At 32.8% G+C, this 26,437-nt stretch overlaps 2 protein-coding genes across 10 annotated transcripts in view; one reads left to right on the top strand and one right to left on the bottom strand.

Moving 5' to 3' along the window:
- LOC109618161 (uncharacterized) overlaps positions 1-26,437 on the top strand; it is a 451,180-nt gene that overhangs the window by 257,088 nt on the left and 167,655 nt on the right. The gene's annotated exons all lie outside the window — the stretch shown is intronic.
- The window catches only part of LOC117687479 (uncharacterized), a 307,604-nt gene continuing 300,380 nt past the window's right edge, over positions 19,214-26,437 (bottom strand). For 7 of the 9 annotated variants that reach the window (XM_066075637.1, XM_066075641.1, XM_066075626.1 and 4 more), the window contains 3 exons: positions 21,609-22,535; positions 21,119-21,201; positions 20,149-20,504 (listed from right to left, as the gene is read on the bottom strand). In XM_066075637.1, coding sequence (XP_065931709.1) covers positions 21,143-21,201; positions 21,609-22,535 — 986 coding nt within the window. In that variant the 3' untranslated portion in view covers positions 20,149-20,504; positions 21,119-21,142. Of the gene's footprint in view, positions 19,681-20,148; positions 20,505-21,118; positions 21,202-21,608; positions 22,536-22,905; positions 24,582-26,437 lie in introns of those variants that run through there. The other 2 variants (XM_066075678.1, XR_010710888.1) reach the window with 2 other exon arrangements.

Here is a 26,437-nt window from a genome sequence, read left to right as displayed (position 1 = left end):
GTTAAAATTGAGATATGTATTTTCTCTTTTATGACAATTTACATAACGGTTTTATATTTTCCAATATAATTAACGGATTGATTTGTTTGATTTACATATGTACATGCCGTTGTGTTAAAATCTTCAGACAATACATTGAATTATGTCTCTGTTTATCCACGAAGACTCGAATAATTTGAATTATACAGCACCCTGTAAGGTGATTGGTGTGTGTAAGAAAGACATTTCAAGATTTAATAAAATGTGTAGTTCTGAGATAAAAAAGATAATTGTTTTGAACAATTTTTGAAAAATGCTTTCATGTAGATTTGCTATATTTTTCACCCGCGTCATTATATAAGAAATGCTGTGTAAATCGTATGACTGTATAAACATATTAAAAAGAAACTAACCTTTCAAAATCATTTGAACTTCATTACATTTGTCTTTACCTTTATAGATCAGCTAATTTGTATACTGAACACACATTTTGTTGGCTTATAGCTTTTAATACACAATACACAATCCTTGGAATTACACGTTAACGCCTTCACTACATGTTACATTTTTTTGTATCTATACCGATCAAATAATTTGTATATTGAACACACATTTTGTTGGCTAACAGCGTGACATACACATTGTACATTATAATTCAATAATTAAAAATACTATTTATTTTTATTCTTATTCTGATAACAAACCTCTTTTGCAATATTTTTATTTTTAATGTCGATATTAATTCTAAAATTTGTTAAAGTAAAATAAAAATGTTCAATGTTTATTGTGCTCTTGTCATCAACAAAAACAACATGACGGTGCATAAAACAAAAGCTGGCTGTAACTAGCAATGCGAGATGATATAAAGCAGAAGCAAGCACAGGTGCTTGGTGACTCCTGTGTGGTTGTATGTTTTTTTCAAGCTCAGCGGTTGGCAACATTTTGTAAATACAGTGTAAGGTAAAATGTTGCATTCTTAACATATTTCCCATCTATCATATCAAGGAACTGAATACATTGTGTGTATTTGTGTTCAGGATGAAGCTATACTTTTCTTAATTACGATACCAATTTGTTTAGATACAGTTTTACATGTAAACTATCTCTCCGAACCTAAGTTAAGATATTCCTTTGTAAATTAGAATTCAAATTAACTTTCAAAACTTATCATGGATAAAACAATTGCATTCAAATTTTGGACTTTTTTTTTTCTCGTAGCATTGTTACTAGTATGTTTCTCTATTCTGAATCAATTTATCATTTTTCACGATCTTCCATTAACCTTTTCACTTTTTATGTGTTTTTTTAGTTTTAAGTTTTCTTTTTTTTTCAGACTATCTCTATTTTTCTGTGTCAAGTAAAGCTCTAGATTTATGTTAGGTTTTCTAAATGTATTTATTACCAACCAATGAAGGCCCCATGGGAAGAGAACATATACATAAACAACCCCATACAATTAAAACATAATAAATAATTAAAGAAATATAAAACTCATTAAAAATATTAATTGATCCAGTTTAAAGATTTCGGTGTCATTGTGAGGTAAGCAATCTGTACCATCACAGGATATCTGTACAGTCCCTATCTTCACCATTAGGAAACACATGTCTGTGTACAATATACGGAATAATGCTTATTGTGATAAATTGGAACAAGTTAGTTAAGTTAAATCCTTGTCCGTGCCATGAAGGCGCCTAACGCCGGTGTTTGTCTCCAGTTTCCGTGGTGCTAAGCGGATGAGAGCCATTGACTCCCCCTGAATGGGACACCAGGGTAACCCACAGTGTAACCCGGTACCCAACATCAGCTGGGTGGACTGAGACAATGTAAATAAAGTGCCTTGTCCAAGTGCACAACACACAACATCAAGTGGAGATTGAACCAGCGACTTTCGGTTACTGGCCTTAATCCTATGACCACTGAGCCATTTGATCCACAAATTGTAATAAACATAGGCATTATGGTATAATGCTTTAAATTAATATTTCTACAGATCCATTGCTACTCAATATTACTTTGGCATTTCTAATATAATTAATCGTTCATTACCAGTGTAAACCACTCGGGAAAAAAATACTAAGAGGGAAACCAATAAAACATTCGAATTGTATTACATGGAACAATTTTAACTTAAGTAAATTCACTCTGGTGGATATGTTTCTATTGTTGAATTGTTGTTTTGTTAAAATCGGTGTCATACCCTCGCTCCAATTTCTGAACCAGGTAGCTCTTTCCATAACAGGAGAAATATGATGCTCCTAAACTGCTTATTATTTGAACGTAGGCGATATGTGCACCAACATTTCTAGACCTTTAGAGTCAAATTAAACTTCTGTACTTCTCTATCTTTCTCTATCTCCTCCTCGCTCGGGCTTTGATATAGATCAATATCTTATTTAAAAAGTTGCTATTGATGAACAGGAGGCAAATGCTCAAGAAAATCAATAAATGTAATAAATAAAAAAAATAATAATTACACTTTTATAAACATTTTCAATTATTCTAAAAAGCGTCGTGATGTTCCTTCAGTTATTAAAGCAATGTGAAGAACGAATTGGTGTGTCCTTTGTACACGATACAGTCTAGAACTGTCATTTTAAAAGTGAACAAGCTTCTCAAAACGACGCTTGATTTGCGACCTACGTATTTTATCAATACGTCAGACTGGCTCTCCAACAATGATTAGACCAAATTTCAGGATACAATATTAATTTATCAATTCAACCAAGATCTAAATAGATGTATTTGTTTTAATTTTAAAAACATGTTAAGATAAGGACATGTCTGTTTTTGAAGGTGGCTGTTTCTATGGCAGATGTAGTCTGATGGATGTTGTTCAAGACCTGTGGTATTAAACAACTAATGTGATTTTATCCCAATCCATATGTGTATGTGTTTTTGTCTGTTTCTCCTGAGTGCGCACGCGATGCGATCGCTTCATACAAATTTGAAACATAAGACACTCATTTTATCATCATTGTTTATAAAAGAATTGATGTTGTATAAGTAAGTTACACTTTAGAGGCAAGTTCTGAACGAAATAAATATTTTCTATGAATAAATAAGAGAAAACTAAAATATTTTATAGAGATTCACCTTTATCTTAAGATTAAATGTTTTGAAAGGTTTTTGTTCTTTAGCAGTTTTTACTAAAATGTGACTTATTTCATTGTTTATTGTTTTGAAAGTGTGGGTACCCCCAATAGGATTTTAGCTAAAAGGACAACATGCAGGTCTTTTTTGGCTATTGATTTTAGAGTGAAATAAAAAGTGTAGCAGGTGCCCTTGTGTCTTTAAAGTGTTTGAGTTTCAAAGGTAATCCTTTTCATCATAAAATCCATCATGTCGGTTGTAACCTAGTAAATCCCAATGTTAGTTGTAACCTAGTGCATCACAATGTTAGATGAAATTAAACCCGGCCAGGGTGTGCTTCATTTACCTGATAAGTAGGTGTACATTATGAATTAGGTTTTATTTGAATTATGAATTTAGTTATGCAGGAACCAGAATGTATCAAAAGAGTCTCATATTCCATTAATATGAGTAAACATATACTTGGTTTGTGATTATATTATGATAAAACAAAGGTTTGGATGTTTAATCATATTCTGATAAAATATAGGTTTGGATGTTTAATTATATATTCTGATAAAACATAGGTTTGGGTCGGTCATTATATTCTTAATAAATGTAGGTTTGGCTTTGTCATTATGTTTTGATCAAAAACAAAGATTTGGAATTTTAATTATATTTTGATCAAACACGGATTTAGAGTTTTAATTGTATTGTGATTAAACATAAATTCGAATTTGTAGTTATATTATTTATCAAACATAGATTTAGATTTATAACTACACTTTGATTTAACATAGGTTTAGATTTAAAATGATATTTGGATAAAAGGATCATAATACCAAGACAGCTGCTACAAACCGTCGTAGATTCTACTTTAGAATATAGCAATATTTTACCAACATTCACACCATATATTATTAAGAGAGATATATTAACGAAATATCAAACATTTGGTGTTACTACCCTGACATAGACTCTTTCTCTATTTACGTCTCCATCTACATTTGCCTATCTGCTGTGTTGTATAAAATAATCAACCTATCTCTCTCTCGTTCTCTCTCTCTCTCTCTCTCTCTCTCTCTCTCTCTCTCTCTCTCTCTCTCTCTCTCTCTCTCTGCATTGCATCACTGATAATATAATTTTGCACGCAACACACTGTTAGATGTATATTGTTAAAGGGATGGGTACGCCTGTTATATTTACAATTGTCATTGGTAAAGATATTGAGATATTGTGACCTCTTTGTCAGAAAATGCTTCTTCTAAACCTTTAAGAACATTGCTAATATTATTTAAATCAGCTTCATATATAATGATGTCATGCCTTACTAAACTGTCAAAATGACCTATCAAGTTAAAACCAATTTTTGATACAAATGTAACTGAAACCAATGTTTCGTTAAAGATTACAAAAGGTAAAACAACAAAAAAAATACAACAAAATCAAGAATGCTTGAAGGTCTCGAAAGGCATTTTTTCCAATTATTAGCCTTACTCAAATGAAAAAAAAAAAAGCTCTGTATCAAGACTTAGTCAATGATTAACTTTTCCAATTTAAACGTTTGCAATTTTTAACTCGATTTAAATAGTTTAGAGTTGAAAGCCTTTTAACCGTTAAACTTTATTGATTTGATTCGTGTTATTTTCATTCATCCTCCATAACAATTATAGAAAATGTAGTAGGAGATATTTAATGGTTTAAATCATCGTTTGTGTGTTTACAAGTTGTATCAACAAATATATTTGTTAAAATTATGTAAAATACCTGCTTAACTATTGTTACGTATTGCTTACGTTAGAAACAAATATATTCAACTCTGATGATAATTTTTTGAAACTTGATTCGAGAATTCCAATATGCAAGTTTGGCAGGAAATCGTATGCCTGGTTTTCGAAAAACGTTGTTATCTATTTTTGGTACACGACTTAAACGGTAACACATTCATATACAAGCGCACTTAAGTTTTTAGTCAGTACATGAATTCAATTCAAAGATGTTTAACTCAAACAACTGGAATGTCGTAATTGTTCCGTTGTACAAACGTTTGCTACGCCATTGATGAGTATGAGTATGTGTTGGTACATTAAAACTATCCAATCCTCAATACTAATATGTTTCTTGAAAGATACATCGACTTAAATATTTGGTCCTCATTAACAAGAAGGAAAAATGTATATTCTCAAGTTACGTAATGCACGAGTCTACATTTTGAAGCAAACATATATGACTTTTAAGACATTTAAAGAAGAAAAAATAAATCCAGCGTAAATAATGCCTAGATAAACAAAGATAATGATGGAATTGTGTCCATACATTTTGATTAAGTCTTATTCGTGTCTATTAGACGGAGAGGTGTCTGAGCCATCGGAGGACAAAACCATTGTATGGACATATGTTTTCTAGTATTGTTATACGAGCCATGAATGCAGTATTTAACTTTTTTTTGTCTCGTTACCTATCAATTACGTGTTTTTTTATAAGTAACTGTTAACTCATTTAAGACCTAAAATAAAATAGTTCAAAATAATTATTTTAAAATATACCGCTTCTACAATGCTTTAATAAAGTGAAAATCAGGATTTTACTAATAAATTAAACACATTGCAAAAGTGTTTTCTCTGCTGATTAGTTTTGTTAAAAAAAAAAAACACTACTGTATACTCAAAGTCAATATTGAGTAAGTTCCTGTTTTACTTTTTATAACACAAATAATTAAACAAATTGTACGGTTAACATTAACATATTGTAAAGATCGGTTACATTATGCGGAAAGGAGACTCTGAATTACATCTTTGGAATGTATAAACTTTACACTCTTCTTTTAGATCAGACACAATTTCTATGTACTGGTTAACACGTTAGGGTTGTCAAAATATGTGTTTAACTCTCACTCCAATTTCTGACCGCTGTAAACGGATGTCTTTTTTATTGTAACAATGATGCATCGTGTCTGAACTTGGTCGGTGTGTAAATAGAACAGTAAAATGGTAAATAATGCAACCCTACCATAGTTGTTTTATTAGTTGATTGTAGAAAAACGGTGTTTCACTATTTTGTCTTGACTTTTTATTGAAGGTGTTGGCTTTATTTATTCAAACTATAATGGTATGTTACAACAAACATAATTTCGTCGGCAAAAATCTTAAATGTTTATATTTTTAATTAGGTTAGACCAAAAAAATGCGATTTGAAATTGCTTTGTTGTCAATAATTTTGCCAAAGACGCTCTTAGCATGCGCTGGTCAACACACTCTTCATTTTTGACATTGGCGGATGTGTTTTAACGGGTGAAATCTGATGTTGTGTTTGTCCTTACAATAATTCGTATATTATTTGGTCGGTAGGTAGACAAAAGGTGAAGGGATATACTGAAAATGCATCGCGATGCTTATGCAATATGTGATCATCGTGCCGTATTCAAATACAAATTCATTTATACAACATACCTTTGTATTACTTCTCCGATCAGCTGCTAAAAGTGCACAATGAGTCTACCAGCTGCGCATGGACCACATTTGTTTGTGCTTGTTTCCTTTCCGGTTTTGGCTCCTGATAAAATTTCTCAAAGAAATATGATCACTAACAATATAAATTGTGGACCCATTATTTGATTTTCTTCATCATCAAATCTTCATCAATAAAATAACGTTTTCATGGATAATCGGCGGCACGTACATTTGACAGATTGGAGGTAATGTAATCAGCGCGTTTGGTGTGGTACAAAAACAAAGAACGAGTACATTTTTAATTCATTTTAACTTTCAATTTTGAAGAGCAGAAAATGTAATCTCTGTTATTGTCACGGTATGCAGCAAAACAAAAGTAAATCGTCGCGAGCGCTAGACATGGTATACACAGGACGGGTAAACGAATGTCAATCATTATCTAACATCCAATCTGGGGCCTCATTTAATTGATTGACAGGGTTACACTGACCAGGTAAATTTGAAGGCGGTGTTTATTTTTTCGTTCTTTAAGCACTCGGGGGAGTTTTTTTTATACCATGTTTCAAATACAATATGCATGTTAACAAATCTACATTAATTACATTGCCTATCAGAGAAAGGAAAGACAACTAGTTTTAAAACAGTTTACCCTTTCCAATTCATATTTAATTAATTTGTTTTTTATTCTTAAATTCTTAAGTTCTTTTATTTAAAAATGCTATAAAACACTTGTGTATTAGCCAATGCATTGCTAACGCGGGTTATGTATTTTTCTGTAATCTCGGCACCTTCATATTCTGCAATAATCACAAATTGTATTATACCATGCATGTAAGCAAAAAAGGAGGTTTTAAGGAATATCAAGGAACACATACATTTGTATATCATTGATTATTTTTATAACATAAATAAGATATTAAATTCAAAGAAAAATACAAGCAATAACTCTTAAATCAGATTCAATTTTAAAGATTTAAACAAAAACACTATCTTCTCAATAAACTTATCTGTTTTAGAGTCGTATTGATCACTCTTAACACCGTCCTATGTTTGACAACGTCATAAAATAGTGTATGTGTGGGAGGGAAACAAACAGATGAAATTGACACTCCGACGTAAAGCGGAGGTTGACAATGGCTTTCGAGGGGTGTCAATTTCAACTGTTATCCTATCATATAAATTATTTTGTTTCTCATTCTAAAGCTCTTTTATTCAAAAATGCTATAAAAACTTGTGTATTAACCAATTCATTGCTAACGCGGGATATGTATTTTCCTGTAATCTCGGCATCTTCATATCCAACATTAATTACCAAACAACGCACGTTTAAATATATATTATTTTCAAAATGGTGTGAGAGCTACAACATCACTTTGAAGTTATCAACAGTTTAGGAAACAATTAAATTTGTATGCACAAACAATCATCCAACTATTTTAGCAACTTTGTGTTTCTAAAGTAGTGTTTTCTAGATTGCAAAAAACCTCTTGTAATTTGATTCTACCATTACAAAAAACTGTGATTCTACTGTTACAAGTTCTATTGTCGATACATTGTCAATGTCAGCAATTACAATGTTTCAATAGATCACATGCTAACTGACGTTTTACATACTTTTTAGACCATTATTTATACACCGGACTGACTACGGTTTCTCTCGTTAGGGTCTTCCGTTTCCAACGGAAGACCCTATTGTTTTTCTTCGGATTCTTTTTCATTATTAGGGTCTTCCGTTTCCGACGGAAGACCCTCTTGTTATTCTATTGTTTCTTTTCCTTATTATTATTTTATTTTTTATTTTTTTTCTGACTTTTTTCGAACGCTATTTCTCGTGAACTACTCGACCGATTTGCATGAAATTTACAGGACGTATTGAGCATTAAACGTACTTGATATTAAAAAATTTCTGGCTGATGACGTCACTTCCGGTTTGAGATTTTGAGGATTTAGTAAATTTTTAAGGACCATTTTGTCCACGTAACTTCTCAAAAACTAATTGCGATAGAAATATGAAACTTTCAGGGATAGTAGATGAATGTTTGTAGATGATCCTATTTATTTTATATTTTGAAAAATGCGCAAGGCGGCGAAGCTCGCCCGAGCTCGAAAATTGGCACCAATTTTTTTCACGAAATTTTCGCACACTTTCGGCCCTAGCTTTTAATGTGTAAATATTTTGTTAAGACATGTAATGCAAAAGTTGTTTAGATTAACTAGATCTTTCGTTTGATTTCAGAAAAAAGGGGCTGGCTCCTCAAATTAGGGGCCAAAAGGGCTCTAAAGTATTTTTGCAATAACTCTTTACTGAAAAATAATTTGTTATCAATTATCGAACCAAAAATGTTCATTATACACCTGTTTATCTAAACAGTACCATGTCTAAGTCATATGTTACGTCATTAGGGGCTTTAAGGGGCCAAAAGTCCGAACTTTTGATCTTAAATATCTAGAAAAGGAGAAATATTTTGATAAGCATTATAGAACAAAAAATGCTTAAAAAAATGTTCTTAACAATATGCTCCCTAAACAAATTTTGTTGGTGGTCCCAGTAAGGATTTTAAGGGTCGGCCCCTAAAACACATTTGTTCAGATATCTTTAGAACGGTCAACAATTTCTGAACACTTGTTGAACAAAATGCGTTTATATTTACAAGACCTTTTATTTGATATCAAGAAAAAGGGGCTGGCCCCTCATATAAGGGGCCAAGAGGGCTGTAAATTCTTTTTATAATAACTCTTAACTGAAAAATAATTTGTTATCAATTATAGAACCAAAAATGTTCATTGTACATCTGTTTATCTATACGGTACCATACATATGTCATACGATACGTAATAAGGGGTTTCAAGGGGCCATATGTCCAAAACTTTGATCATTAATATCTAGAAAAAGAGAAATATTTTGATAAGCAATATAGAACAAAAAATGCTTAAAATAATGTTCTTAACGATATGGTATCTAAAACATTTATGTTGGTGGCCCTGGTAAGGAGTTTAAGGATCGGCCCCTAAAACACAATTGTTCGGATATCTCTAGAACGGTCAACAATTCGTGAATACATGTAGAACAAAATATGTTTATATTTACACGACCTTTCATTTGATATCAAGAAAAAAGGAGTGACCTCTCAAATAAGGGGCCAAAGGGGCTACGAAGACTTTTCATAATAACTTATTTTTTGCGATAATTTGTCATTAATCATAATAACAGAAAATAAGAGCTTATTATTCATAATTCAAAACTGAAATCCGTTCTAAAATCGGACGATGCAATACAGAGATATAGGGGTTTAAAAATTGATTTTTCCGGACATTTTGATTCCACATTCTTGGTTAAGAAAATAGTTTTATGTTCAGACTTAAATTAACTCGTACCTAAAATTATTTGATAATTGTTGAATCGTACTTTTACACATTCGGATTTGTATTTGCTAAGTCGTTCTTGAAATCGATAAGCTTTGTTAATTCGTACTTGGAATCATTCGGATTTTTTTAATTCGTACCAAAAATAATTCGATTTTTTTCGTCTTAGTTTCTTATGTTTGTTTAAGAACCCTTCTTTTTACAGGAACTTCTAGCTTTACTTTCGACATTACCGGAAGACCCACTCGTTGCTTTGCAACGAGCTTTGCTCTAGTTATTATTCTTCCTCTGACTTTTCTTGAGGCTTATTTCTTAAAAACTATTCAACCGATTACCACGAAATTTTCAGAACTTGTTTGGTATCGTAAATACTCTAGGTTGTTAAAATTTGAACGTATGACGTCACTTCCGGTTTCAGAAACTGACGATTTTGTAAATTTTTAAGGGTCATTTTGTCCACGCATCTTCTCCGAAACTAATCAAGATAGAAGCCTGAAATTTTCAGGGATTGTAGATAAATGTATGTAGATGTACCCCATTGCCTTTACTTATGAAAATTGTGCAAGGCTTCGAAGCTCGCCTGAACCTGAAAATAAGAACCAAATTATTCCACGAAATTTTTGAACATTTTCTGAAATATCTTTTGATGTATACATATTTTGTTAAATAATGTAAAGCAAAAGATGTTTATTTTTGCAAGGCCTTTAATTTGATATCAAGGAAAAGGGGCTGGCCCCTCAAATTAGGGGCCAGGGGGGCTCTAAAGTCTTCTTACAATAACTTTTTACTGAACAATAATTTGTTATCAATCATAGAAGCAAAAATGTTTATTGTACAACCGTTTATCTATACAGTACCATGGCTAAGTCATATATTACGTAATTAGGGGTTTCAAGGGGCCAGAAGTTCAAAACTTTGATCATTTATATCGGAAAAAGGAGAAACATTTTGAAAAGCAATGTAGAACAAAAGTTGCTCAAAATAATGTTCTGTACAATATGCAACCTTAAATTTTTTTGTTGATGGCCCCATTAAGGAGTTTAAGGGTCGGCCCCTTAAACACATTTGTACAGATATCTCGAGAACGGTTAACTCTTTGTGAACACTTGGTGAACAAAATATGTTTATATTTGCAAGACCTTTAATTTGATATCAAGAAAAAGGGGCTGGTTCCTCAAATTAGGGGCCAAGAGGGCTCTAAAATCGTCTTACAATAACTCTTTACTGAACAAAAATTTGTTATTAATTATAGAAGCAAAAATGTTCACTGTACAGCTGTTTATCTTTACAGTACCATAGCAAAGTCATATATTACGTAATTAGGGGTTTCAAGGGGCCAGAAGTTCAAAACTTTGACTATTAATATCTGAAAAGGGAGAAATATTTTTAAAAGCAATGTAGAACACAAAATGTTAAGAATAATGTTCTTAACAATATGGCAACTAAAAAAATTTTGTTGGTCGCCCCGATAAGGAGTTAAAGGGTCGGCCCCTAAAACATAGCTGTTCAGATATTTCGAAAACGTTTAACAATTCGTGAATACATGTGAACAAAATATGTTTACATTTGCGAGACCTTTATTTGATATAAAGAAAAAAGGGCTGGCCCCTAAAATTAGGGGCTAAAAGGGCTAGTAAGTCTTTTTATGATAACTTTTTTCTAAGCGATAATTTGTATTTTTCATTTAGCAAAAACAAAGAACTTTGTAAGCTTAATCTAACACTGAAATTCGTTTTCAAATCGGACCATGCACTACAGAGAAGTTCGGGTTTAAAATTTGATTTTTCCGGAAATTTTGATTCTGCGTTCTTGATTTTAAAAAAAGCGTAAAGTTAAATGAAAAATTAATTCGTACCAAAAATAATCGTGTCAAGTCGTACATGAACACATTCGGGTTTATTTTGTTAAGATATTCTTGAAATCGAAAAAGTTTTTGTTCAGTCGTACCAAGAATTATTCGATTTTATACTAAATTGTTTTAGTTACTCTTGTTCTTGGCTTAAGAACTCTGCTTCTTACAGATACTTCTAGCTTTTCTCTTGACATTAACGGAAGACCCACTCGTTGCTTTGCAACGAGCTTTGCTCTAGTTTTTTTTATAATCTTGACAATGAGCACAAGGCGGGTGCGACTTGGTCCCACCTCCATCTTTTTAGATGTCCGTGTTGCTTTGCTTTAAACTTGTATTTCGCATTATGGATGTTTTGGATGGTTGAACGTGTTTTTATATTATTTTTACTATATGTACTTTTTTATAGAATAAATGAACATTAATTTTGTAATCATGTGAATATATTAAATACTTTATTATAGTTGATAAGATTACATAACTAGTTTTCACACATTAAAAATTAACGAGAAACATCGGAGGACACGTATCTTCCTTTTATGTGTTGACCACACAACACAAGTGTACACAGATACATTATACTGATAGTAAGCAAGAAGGGTTTAATCTGTATCTAGAAGAATGTCTACAGATACACCATACAGATACACCACGGTAAACTGATAGTAAGGGAGAAGGATTTAATCTGTATGTAGATGAATGGATATTGTATGTATATTATTTAGACCAATGTTTGTAAGCATACCATAATCTGAAAGAAACAAATCACTTATGTCGTGTTTCACGACGTCACAAGTCGATAAACCCCCGAGTTTTAATTGAAAAACAATGTACCTAATAAAACTTCGAAAATTGTTAAAGAAAAAAAAAACAAAAAAAAAAAACAAACTAACGAGGTGACAGATTGATTTTTTTCAATATAATTCAGACAGCTTTGTTTTAACATTTTGTAAATTGTTTTGTATCGAGCTCAAAGCAAACATATTGTGTGCGAGTAATATTTATTCATGATAAAACATATCAGATCAAAGCGGAACAATCATATATAGTGTCATATATAGTGTTCAATTTAGGTTCCTAGTGTTAGTCTGAAAAAGTCTGAAAAAGAAACACAAAAATGGTTTTTACACGATCACTATCTGTGTTCAATTCACGTTCCTAGTAAACTGTAAGTTGGGGTGGGGGGGGCACAAATGGTCTGCACACTATCACTTCCTGTATCAACATACCTTTAGGCTGAAAAACACTCTCCTTATCTTGAAAAAGGACTTCTCAATTCCATGATGTTTTTTCTCATCAAAACGCAATGTCTGTACAATAGTCTTTGGAAATGTTATGTCTTTGAAGCGGATAAGGCTCTGCCCTAACTTTTTCATAATGACCTATAGAACGAGATTGATGGTGTATTAAATAGATTGTGAAAATTTTTATGTAAAGAAATACTACGCTCAGGCACACAGTTCCGAGTTGCACAAACTTATGGAAAAGTCAGCGAGTTTTTGTTGTTGTAAATTTATTTTTTTAATTTGTTATCCAGGTTCATTTAATTATATTTGTAAGTGTATAAAAAATTTCAAAAATTTTATTTTTATCAAAAGATGATACTCTTCTATTGCATTGAAGGATATTTTTCTTGTGCTTTATTGGTATTTTTTATAAAGTTAAAAATTCTTAAGTCTATGAACTTAATAAAATAAAATAGGATGTTAAGTGAAAAATAATGATATATATATATTTTTATAAAAAGCGAATTTTTAAGTAATACGCTCATCATCTACTCGAGTTTGGTACGTGTTTAAACAGAACATAATGAGTTGGCTGTACTAATCTTGATGGTTAATTCTAATATAAAGTTTTGAAAATTTACATTTTCCTAATAATTACATTAATGAATGTTGTACCTCATTCAAATACAAAGTTCAGCTCATCATTATTATCTTGGAGATTATATATTTCAAATCATTTTTATTTTTGGTTGCATTGTACTGAATTAAAACTAAATGCATTAGTCTATATGATTTCAAGGGACCACATAATAAATAAGAAATGGATTATTTTAAAGGTACATATGTAAGATGATGCTCATCCGATAGGAAGTACACAATTTAAAAAGGTAAAAAAAAAATAAGCCGGATATTTTTTTTCCTAAACGGAATTACAAATCTAATATACACTTCACTTTATGAAGATAATCATGGTTATTTAATTGCACGTGGTTCTCAAAAGTTTTAAAAATAAATGGAGTCAGTTAGTATTTGCAGGTCATTTTAAATTTTCAGGTCGTTCGTATTTGTGTGTAAATAATTGATAGGAATGTCATTTCATGATATTTTTCGACCACATTTCACATGAAAATATGAAATAAACACAAAATTCATTTTATTTAACGCAGAACATAGAAAATCAAATATATTATTTATATAATAGTTCATGTCATTCAGGTCTTTATTGTTCAGGTCTTTGGTGTGTCCTATATACCGACCCCGATACATTGTTTTAAAAAGAATAGAAAACTCCGATATTTTCTGAATAGATTATAGTCTCAATAAAAACGCGTCTAACACGACAATCTATGACCTACTCTGCATTTACAAGTAAAACAAAATTATGTATCATTTTTTAAAAGGAATAAAACTCATTTGTAAATTTTTTTTTTAAATTCATTGAATAAGCATGATATAAAAAAAACTGTCCCGCAGAAACGCAGTTACATTAAATAAATGTATATCAAATAACGGACCGCCTTCTGGCGGCCCGTAATAATTTTTGGATGACGTTCGTGGTATATTTAAGAAAATAAGTACGAGTTTTCGTGAATTTTGCAGAATAACATCCGAGGTCGAGAAATGTTGTTTTGTAATACAAAAGCCGATGCTTTTATATTTCAAACAACATTTCGAGACCGAGGCTATCCTGCAACATTCACGAAAACAAGAACTTTATTTCTATTCTACTAACAACCCAGCATTTCTACAGATCCTTTCTCCTATAGAGAGACGATCTAGGTCACGGCTGTTCCGTGTAACCCCAACGGTTTTGTTAGTAATGTTTACATGTGTATCGATCAAAGGAATCACATGCAGACGACATAATTTTTCTTTGAATTTTTAATACTTTTCATTTATTTGTAAAATATCTTTGAATCATGTTCTTAATATTCTAAAGGCAATTTAATACGATCATTACTACAAACGTGATATATTTTATGTAAAAACACGCAGTGAAAATGTGGTAGGGAGGTCTTAGGAACAGCCGCATTGATCCCTTAAAATAAAACATTTGAGGAAATACACATCGTTTTGACTGGAACTAACATGGTTTTAAAAATGGTTACGGTTTGAAGTTGTACTTTCATGACCAGTGCGAGATAAATAGGTATTTCTGATCTGATAATTTACTGATGACGTTCGTGGTATATTGGAGAATAATGTCGGCGGCATCTCTTTGATCTCGGCAATAACTGTAGTAGAATGAAGAATAATGTCCGCGGCATCTCTATGATCTCTGCAATAACTGTAGTAGAATAATAAATAGATAAAAGAATCCCTAATATGAGGATATAATGCATTGTAATATAAACGGCCCTATGTTATACAGGGAACTGTGCAATATCTCGAATAGTTAATTAACCAGAGAAGTAAATGCCAACAGTCCTGTTTAATATAAAATCTATCTTTATAGCACATATAATTGTAATTTGGACATATTGTCTCCTTGATTATATTGATATACTGACAGTTGGTGATGATTAATAAATGTACCTGGTAATTAAAATTAAGATATATCGTGAAACTTAATAGCAGACTGTGTTGACCATATTTCAACTTTTATAATGGTTTCTTATGTTCTTATTTTTGTTGGTATTTTTGAAAAGTTTTTACACATATCAAATATACACGATAATTCATTTAAGATATATAAGACAAGCTTATAAATTATGAGCACTCCATATTCGTAAACATGTAGATTCTTAAATGTTTTTCATTAAATGTTTATTTTTTTAATTTTGGATGAATTGTTAGAAAACGTATATACTTATAAAACAAGTTGTTATATGTATGTAATGATTGAATAAAGAAATGTACACCTATACCAATGATATATGTTGAGAGAAAGAAAGAGATGTAATAGGTTTTATATAGTACATGTAGTAAGAAAGAAAATAATGGTGAATTCATATGTAGCTAATTTATATTAAGGGAGAAAGGGAGCGAATGTGTACGTGATTTTTTTCGATAAATGCGTCATGTAATATATCATTTCAAGAAAATAAAAACCTAAATAAATCAGGGCTTTTATCCTTTATTATACGTATCTTGACTTCACATACATCTATTATATTGCTTGAGTAATTGTGATATTTTCTCTATGTAGATAACACAAGACTATTACCATAGTTTTATAATGTTTGGGTAATTTATGATATCTTCTCTATGTAGATAACACAAGAATATCCACACAGTATTATAATTCTTGAGTAACTGTGATATCTTCGTTGGGTGCCAATGTAATAGACTAGCACTAGCTAGTGGGTTAACCCTTTAACTCAGTCGGTAGAGAGTTGGTTTTAAACTGAAGGGTCTTGAGTTCGAGCCTAGTTCTGGTCCTTCCTCCTCTTCTATTACATTGGCGCCCAACAAAATGGCCCACGTGGAGAGATTTAGAGAGTCTCGTGTGAGATTTCTAAATGATATTGAAATAACAAACGAAAAGGGTAAGTAATGTAAATGTGTGCATATAAAGGCTCAGTACTACCGCGCTCCTACCAGACTAGCCAGTGGGTTTGTGGTCCTTCCTCTTCTATCATACATCAACGCCATATTGAAGATAAGGGGTGATATAACCAAGAAAATAACACTATAGCATTGTTTTTATCAGTGTTTGACAAAAATACCCCCGTTTTATAAAGTCCATATTGTCAAAGCACGATCTGCAGTCTGTGGTTTGCGCATGTGCGATGATATAACAGCACGAAACAGGAAAACGTTCCACAATGATCGAGGAAATTCAATATGTGTGCCTGTATTTAATTCTGTTTTGCTTCATCTTTAATTGGATATTGCTTACCAGTAAAGTGGGTGTCATATTACTTTTGCTCAAAAGGCGATTCTGAAAATCGTTTGGTCCAATCCAACATATCGTGTTCGTGTGAATGGAAAACCGTATGCGTGATTAAATTTAAAGGTAGATGCGTTAAAGTGGGTAATTGCGTGAAATTGTATATGCATGTGTTAAAGCGCGCTATTGGGTGTAACGGTATATGTGTTAAAGCGCGTGATTGCGTGTAACAGTATTTGTGTTAAAGCGTGTGTTTGTGTGTAACATTATATGCGTGAAAGCGTGTGATTTGATGTAACGGTATATATGTTAAAGTGTGTAATTGCGTGTAACATTATATGTGTTAAAGTGTGTGATTTCATGTAACAGTAGATGCGTTAAAGTGCACGATTGTGTATAATGGTATATGTGATACAGTGCATGATTGTGTTTAACAGAATATGCGTTAAAGTTCGGCGTGATTGAAAAAAATCGATACATATGTTCCAGTACCTAGATGCTTGGAACATATAAGTGTTAAAGTTACTAATTGCGTGTAATGGAGTATGTGTTAAAGCGTGTGATTGCAAGTACGGTATATTTGTTAAAGTATGTGATTGAGTGTAATGGAGTTTGTGTTAAAATGTGTGATCGTGTGTGACTTTAACAGAATATGTGTTAAAGTATGTGATCGTGTCTAGAGGTATACACGTAAAAGTACATGATTGCATGCAACTGTTTTTGTGATTGATTGTAACTGTTGATGCGTTTAAGTATATTAACTGTATGTACCGGTAGATATGTTAAAGTACCTGATTGTGTGTAGAAGTGTATGCGTAAAGTGCGTGACTGCGTCTGACGTTATATGCGGTTAAATAGTATAATGCGGGTAACAGTTTAAACGTCAAAGTTCCTCAATACGTGTATATAACATTGTGTGTTATTATACTTTCACGTTAAATATTGAATTCTGTTTGGTCAAGATGCAGTTGATAATCCGTTCTTTTACCCTCAGCATTAGCAACAGACCTGACAACGGGTAACACTATATAAATAGTGCCTGTTTGGGAGGGTAACAGTTGAAATTGACACCCCGAGAAAACCATTGTCAACCGACGCGAAGCGGAGGTTGACAATGGTTTTCGAGGGGTGTCAATTTCAACTGTTATCCTCCCAAACAGGCACTATTTATTTTGTTATACTGAATGTCTTTTTTAAAATTTTTAAGAAAATTTTACTGCTTTTATATAGGAATAACGTGAATTCCACAGCGAACCGTACGCGCATAATTTTCGCGCATGTAATATTTTTTAATGTTACCCGTTGCCAAGTGCGTTGCTAACGCTGAGGGTAATAGTAAATATTATTAACTGCGTCTTAACCAATCAGATTTCAGTATTTAACATGAAAGTATAACAAAACGAATTGTTACATGTGCGTAAATTATACGCGTACGGTTCGACGTAGAATTCACGTCATTTCTGCATAATAGCAAATGAATTTTCTTTAAAATGAAGACATTAAGTATAACAGAAATATTAGTACCTTTGGAAGGGTAACAGTTGAATTTGACACCCTTCGGAAACCATTGTCAACCTCCGCTTCGCGACAGTAGACAATGGTTTTATCGGGGTGTCAATTTCAACTGTTACCTTCCCAAACAGGCACTTTTTATATAATAACACATGTAATGTTATACATTGTGTGTTACTGTCAGGCAGCATTAGTCACGTGTAGTTAATACAATTGCGGTAACAGAACATCTATCAAAGTGCAAGATTGGCGTAAGAAGATATTAAGGTTTGAACTTTTTTAAGTGAAGTTTATATAACATAATTTATTGCACGATCATGTTACAATTACGGATTAATCTTCAGCTTATGACAGATATGTTATCAAAATAACAGTTTTTATAATAATACTCCGAATTAAACCTATCAGTCAAAATTAAATTCTTGAAACAATTTTGAGTACTTGGATGGAAAATTCATTTTGTAATTTGCTGTTGACTAGTCTTTAGTAACATCTAACTATAGTCAATCCAAAAGGAGATTGGTTTGTCAGTTATTTGGTTCGTCCCAATGAATAATTGTCTTGTTCTTGTACATGAAGTTACTGTATCATATTCTTCTTTTTTGTTCCAAATATTACAGTACTGTCTTACTTAGGAAAAAGACGAAACTATGATAAATATCACATTTATTGAGTTCTATCTATAGCTTGCTTCAACTCACCAAGAATCAATTGCATATAAGTATTGTGTATTTCATGGTAAGGGCAAATACAAAGAAAAAATTAAATTTTTGAAGAAAAAAATCAGTACACTTTAACTTAGTCGCAATATTGTTCAAAAACTATTTACATAAACACGAGTTTTCTATTTACATGATCAATATAAAGAAATGTGCTAAATCCACCGATAATATTCTTATTAAGGGCATTTTTTAAAATCTTATAATTATATTTACTGATATTCAATTAACTTTCAGAGAAAAACATGTCAGGGGTCATTAACCAGTTCTAAGATGAAACTTTATATAAAAAATATTACAAAAGGGGGAATAACTCTTTATTAGTTTGTAATTGAAGAACTCAAATTTGAGTTACTTCCCTTTGAATATGATGTTTAATCAATAAACAAAATGTATTCTTTGCAAATAGGAAAAATAAAAAAATCATCAGATATAAGCCCCAATTTTAAGTAACATCTTTTTCCCATCACTAAATTACAGGGTATTATAAACGCATTCAAAAGAATTAAAAACATACTGTCAGATGAGAATTTACTACACTCACACTAAGATATAATTGATAAGCCATGTAAGGGAGTATAAAAACTAATTACTGTAGAGTTTATGTACACATAAATAATCAAAATATAAATCCAAGTTATATCTCTGATATATGTACAATTGATCTACAAGACAACAACTACCAATCTTAAAAACTGTATGAAGAGTTATGAAGAGTTATCCGTACAATGGGGGTAACCTATATGCAATGTTCTGCGTAAAATTGACCAAGCTCAACAGCTGGTATTTTTTAATATAAATTTTCAACAACAAAACATCCAAGCTATATGCACATCTCTTATATATGTACAAATGATTTGAAGTACAAAAGAGGTACCCTTCTCGCAGCTGTCCGCCGGCGTGCCCCTTTCACCATTTCAATAACTGTATTTCTCCTTTGGAAAACTCGGTTCAAACAATTGATATCAATGTAAAATGACAAATTACTATTTTAAATTACAGTATAGTTCATGTACACAGACGACAGACTTTAAACAGATAACATAATGTGAAATGAAAATGATAAGAAAGTACAATAACTAATAAGTAATTACTGTATAGTTCATGTACACCGAACACAGGTTCAAATAATGGCGCGTTATTTAAAACAAGTCCAGATATGGGTCACTCAGCGGATAATCCAGTTATATTTAATTTAAATTCTTCTTATTGTAGCAATGTTTCACATCAAATATGGTAACAATTGGCCGTGTAGTTTTCAAGAAGAAGTTCAACATGTAAAATTGTAAAGGAAAGACGCATGACACACACCACACGATGACAGATAAAGACAAATTGTAATAGGTGACATGAGTGACTCGGGTCAGTGCGTACTTGAAGATAATTACGTCATATTGCAGTGAGTGGTCTACGTAGCCAATGTTTGTTTTCTGTCTTCCTCTGTAAGGATTTCAAGGAAGGTGTTCTATTTTCTCCCCTCGTGGTCAGGTAAAATTGGCCCATCTACAGGAAACAGAATAGACTAATGAATGATGTAGTTAATGATCAGAACCAACATGTTATTACTCAGATATATGTGAGCCAATGCTCACTAGTAATACTCCTGCTCTGATGTGAAACAAAATAAGCAAAGTTAACTTTAACAGGAAGGACAAACACCTGCAATGAAGCAATGAATAAGTGCTGAGAAAAATGCACCATAAATTGTTGTTACGGACAGACAGACAGACACACAATTGTAAAACAGTATATTGTAACCCCATCTTCTTCAGAGCGGGGGTATGATAACCATAAATGTACAAATAGATAAAGATCTATTACAATTTTTAATTTACAATAATTCTTTTTTTAATATCCAGTTTTTATTGACTTTATTTGATTATTTGTCTGGTGTTTACGATAATTCATTTTAAGCAAAGTAAAATTTGTATAACATTCCACACTCAGCAATCGACAGCCATGTTTGGATGATCACAAAGTGTGAAATAAACAGGAGTCAGTATTACAGTCTATGTGAATTATACACAGGTCAATTTCAGCTGCAGATGTTGAACAAAGTGACAAACAACATGTGTGGTTTTGAGAGCAGACTAGATTTGTACAGACGCATTTACAACCTGTCAATATCCCAGCTATCTCCTTTATACGGCTGGTGTTGAGCTGAACACGTCGTCCTCATTAGGACGAGGTGTGTGTTCATCTACAACAAGGCATTAATTAGCTGTTAGTTAATTAACATCTTACAGGTTATGCAATGATAGAGCTACATCTACAAAGTGATTGCATTGACACATGCTTTAATATTTATCTAATTATTAAAATCAATTCACTTAACTTGTAATAAAATAACAAATTACAAATACATGCCTTTATCATATTAATTACAATGACCTTTTATTCTAATTAACTAAATACAATGACATCTGACTTTACATCTAATTAATGAAATAGATACAGCTAACCCTGTAACAATGAGCTGTTTATATTGACAAACAATCACACAGATAAACATGTCTAACATGTATCTTATTGACTGATAATTAACAAGGACTGTGTGTCTTAATTATCTTTATCTAATTCATGTGAATGATAATGACTCAGACTTACCTGTCAGAGCGTCCTGTCTGGTGATATACCTGTATAAAACCACCTTGTTGTACCTAGAACCGACCCAGAGACGGTGAGTGTTGACATCATAACTCAGGCTGTATGGTGTGAATATCCCTGATGGACTTATCAGTAGATGTGACAGGAACTGACCGTCACTGTCTATCATTTGTACTGTTTTGGTTCTATCATCACACACTAGGATGTGTGACAGCGCGTCAGGACAGATTCCATATGGTTCTATTACTGATCCTGATGGATGTCCTGTGTAGGTGAAACGATGTCTTCCTCCACGCTCTGTCACCACTACAGCACCTACAGAGTCAGACACAACGACATCCCCATTGTTGTTCTCTGTTATAAAGTGAGGTTTTCTATACAGCCCTAGTCCTGTATTGTCATTCTGTATGGTTTGTGTGAGTTGTCCGCTCTGGTTGTACCGGGTTACCTTGCCTGTCTCTGTATCATCGATAGACATTGCGACCAGTAGATCCCCAGTTGACGGGGACCAGTACACACACTGTGGTTCCCATGTAGAGTCTGCTCTCTCTATAAATGTGGTGGTTGTTTTCATATCCTTTGACAATTTGTTGATGTTATAATTCCTATTTATATAAATCAGTTCATTTTCACTGTTCACTGTGTGTAATCCATCACTACTACATGAATCCTCCACATGATGTAGAGGGACACCTGTTGTGTCTGTCAAGATGAGATTGTTCCAATCATCACTGACCCAGACCCGGTCTGATATCACACAGGAAATGTGTAAACAACGATCAACACCTGTCACTGTGAGAGAGGGAAGTAACTCGGGGGGAGACATTAGTTTCAGCAGATACTGGTTTCCTTGCTGTGGTTTTTCTGTCCCTGTGGTTGGGATTTCACTCAGTGACTCCATCACATCAGTAGTGGCTGGATTCAGATCTACAAACATCAGACACAGACAGTCAGATGGAACAGATTTATTACAAACATAGCATCTTGTATAATGATTGTTACGGCAATTTTTGTCTGTTAAAATGTATCAATTATCATAAAAAATAGATTATAAACATATATAAAAGCATCAAATTAATTAATATATCCATTTATTCCTGAGAAACATATACATATATATGATGCCTCAATTATCTAACAAACATGTAATGTATTTACATCTCAGTATGTGATGTTGTTTGTTTATAAATAAATATCTACTTACATTATATTGACAAATGATAAAGATCACATCCAACATATGTCTGACTTGTAACTACATATTATATAATTTACAATGATAATGACTCAGACTTACCTGTCAGAGCGTCCTGTCTGGTGATATACCTGTATATAACCACCGTGTTGTTGGACGGTGATCCGACCCAGAGACGGTGAGTGTTGACATCATAACTCAGGCTGTGTGGTGTGAATATCCCTGATGGTCTTATCAGTAGATGTGACAGGAACTGACCGTCCCTGTCTAACATCTGGACTGTGTTGGTTCTATCATCACACACCAGGATGTGTGACAGCGCGTCAGTACAGATTCCACGCGGCTCTAGTACTGATCCTGATGGATGTCTTGTGTAGGAGAAACGATGTCTTCCTCCAAGCTCTGTCACCACTACAGCACCAGACAAACCAATACAGTCAGACACCACAACATCCCCATTGTTGTTCTCTGTTATATAGATAGGTTCACTATACAGTCGCAGGCCTGTGTTGTCGTTCTGTATGGTGTGTGAGAGTTGTCCGCTCTGGTTGTACCGGGTTACCTTGCCTGTCATTGTATCATTGTTATACATCCCGACCAGTAGATTCCCAGTGGACGGGGACCAGTAAACACACCGTGGTCTCCATGTAGAGTCTGCTCTCTCTATAAATGTGGTGGTTGTTTTCATATCCTTTGACAGTCTGTTGATGTTATAATTCCTATTTATATAAATCAGTTCACTTTCACTGTTCACCGTGTGTAATCCATTACCACGACATGAATCCTCCACACGATGTTGAGGAACACCTGTTGTGTCTGTCAAGATGAGATTGTTTCTATGATCACTGACCCAGACCCGGTCTGATGTCACAAAGGAAATGTGATAACAACGATCAACACCTGTCAGTGTGAGAGATTGATGGAACTCAGCACCAGACGTCAGTTTCAGCAGACACTGGTTACCTACGCGTCGGTTTCCTTTCTTTGTGATTTGGATTGCACTCAGTGACTCCATCACATCCTCCTTGTTGAGTGACTCAGTCATGGAGAGGTGGCTGGTGTGGAGTGTAAGATGTATCTGGGGGAGGGCTGTCTTTGTGAATGAGAGGAATTGTAGTGCACTGAATGTGAATTCTGGCTGTACATATCTGAGTTCATATTCCTGAAGGCTGACAATGTGTCTGTTCATTTCTATCATCTGTTTTAAACATCTGTGTTTGAAATTAAAGTCACAAAACACATTGTACTTTAAATCTTTTCTCACTTTGTTGATGAGATTCTTCAGAGTAGGGGCCTTTGTTAACATCTCTGATAGATAGAGGGAGAATTCTGTGTGACAGGTTTTGAAATCAGCTTTTATTCGTGGCAGGAGAACAGGTCTGTAAAAGAGAGCCTCATTTCTGATGGTGTGAACGGTTCCTCTGTATTGTTGTCGCTTTGTTTTATGGGCTGTTTTAACATCTATCTTCTTGTGTTTTCTATGTTTTCGGCACTTTTTACAGGCAGGAACTTGACAAGGTTCACAGTACTTTATATAAACATGACTAGGATGTCTCACACAGATCTCTTGTGTTGGGATGTAGTTGATTATATCACGGTGTGACACAACATCATGGTTTATTGTTTGGAGATCTTTTACATGGTTCTCTTTACACTGGGGACACAGATCACATGGACACGATACACAATGGTACTCTGTGTCCCCCGGACACTTAGAACACTTATGTATTCTATAAGTGGAGCTTGCTTTGTCCATGTCTATGTCGTTGAATCACAAACTGTTAAATAAAAATAAAGTGTTTTAGAGTTATGTCAACAACATTCTTTCAAAACTATTTAATGATATATAAATAATATAATATCATTATATAATATCATATTGTAAGAAATATATCAATTTAAACCAGACTATATTTTGAAATAATAATATATTTTCACTCATAGATAACTAATGGTCTATTATCATCAAAAAATAAAAGCACTCAACCAGTAGAAAATTTGTTTTTGTTAAAAGTTAATAACAAATTCTTATTGACATTTTCTGCTAAGCACTGGTTACTTTCTCCGGTTTGTTACCGTTTTGCACACATTTGAAAAGTAGGAATCGAAAAAATGTGTGCGAGACGGGAATTTGACCGGGTGAGATAATTGCTATAGTCTATTTCCTGTAAGGACAATTGACAATTGAATAAATAAAACATATATACTCTCAATTGATATTTAATTTTATTTTATATTCGCATAAAAGCACATCCATGTTCTTGAATTTAATTTTGGACATTGATTTGGTCATGAACAAATTCATTAATTTCTTTAAACAAAACAGATTATTGCAAAATGGTGTGTATGTAGTGTTTTTTTTAACTTCCTGCCTTTAATAGGAATTACGTTTTTAAATGGAGGAAATGTGTCTAGTGAAAACGCTGCTAAATATTTTTCATATATGCCGTGGCTTGAATAATCGAAGAAAATATACAAACTGTATGATTTAATGATAAATAGGCAATTTTATACGCATGGGCCTTCATGCTTCAAAAACTGAAAATAATTTTTCACAAAACCTATCAATTGTAGACCTAATTCATACGTTTTCAACATCTTTCAGTTTGATATATATCGAATCAATATTTAAATTATTTTTGTTGGAATTGATTGAGCTACTGATTTGAAAAACCAGAAAGGTGACACGCAAAATACTAAGACGGGGATGTTGATCATAAGATCTACTGTCAAGGCTGTTACTTCAAAGATTGAAATATTTTGTGATAAAGGTCTGTTTCTTTTCTTAATTTTTTTTCTGCTGATACCAAACAACCAATTATAAACACGTGTTTAACATATTTCGCGGCTACAGTGTAAGTTTAAAAACAGACACAGAGTATCCCCATATGACTGTCAGTGTACGTTTCCCCTTTATCATATAATTATCCACTGAATCAGCTTCCAATTGGCTTGGGACCAACAATTTTTCCTCAATTAATTGACTTTTATATTTAAAGTAAATGGGCAAAACAAAATGAAAGTCAAATCATTTAATCCTTATTTTTCTTATTAGTGAGCGAAAATTTTAGACTAAAAATATTAATATGATCTTTATTCCATCAAATGAAAAAAATGGTGATAGCTAATTTATAAGACTCAAACAAAACAAAATATCTATATTCTTGTTTCATGGCGCTGATAAATGAATAATAAAACAGAAGTAAAAATCCAGGTAAAATCTTTGACTGAAAGCAGACTATAATTGCTATCACAACACAAATCACACCTATTGTTCTTTGCCCTATTATCAAATGTGTGCAAAACGGGAACACATACTTTCTCCCTCCCTCTTTTTTCTCTATCTGTGTCATAAATTCACTGCTAAGAATGCTCTCTCTCTTTCTCTCTCTCTCTCTAACATTCACTTTTTAACTTTCTCTCATGCTCTCCATCTCTCTCTACAAAATATGTACTTTCTGATTCTCTCTTTCTGTCTCTATTTCTCCTTCCTGATCAACATGTACTCTTGCTCTCTTTGTTTCACTATATATGACATTCTTCATTAAACTCTTTCAGTTCTGATTTTTTTAGTATATCTCTGATATTCTTCAATTTACTCTCTTCTCTCTCTCTCTCTCTCTCTCTCCAAAAT

This window comes from Magallana gigas, chromosome 1 (genome assembly GCF_963853765.1).
Source record: "Magallana gigas chromosome 1, xbMagGiga1.1, whole genome shotgun sequence".
Taxonomy (NCBI): domain Eukaryota; kingdom Metazoa; phylum Mollusca; class Bivalvia; order Ostreida; family Ostreidae; genus Magallana; species Magallana gigas.
This window is presented reverse-complemented; position numbering and strand designations above follow the sequence as displayed.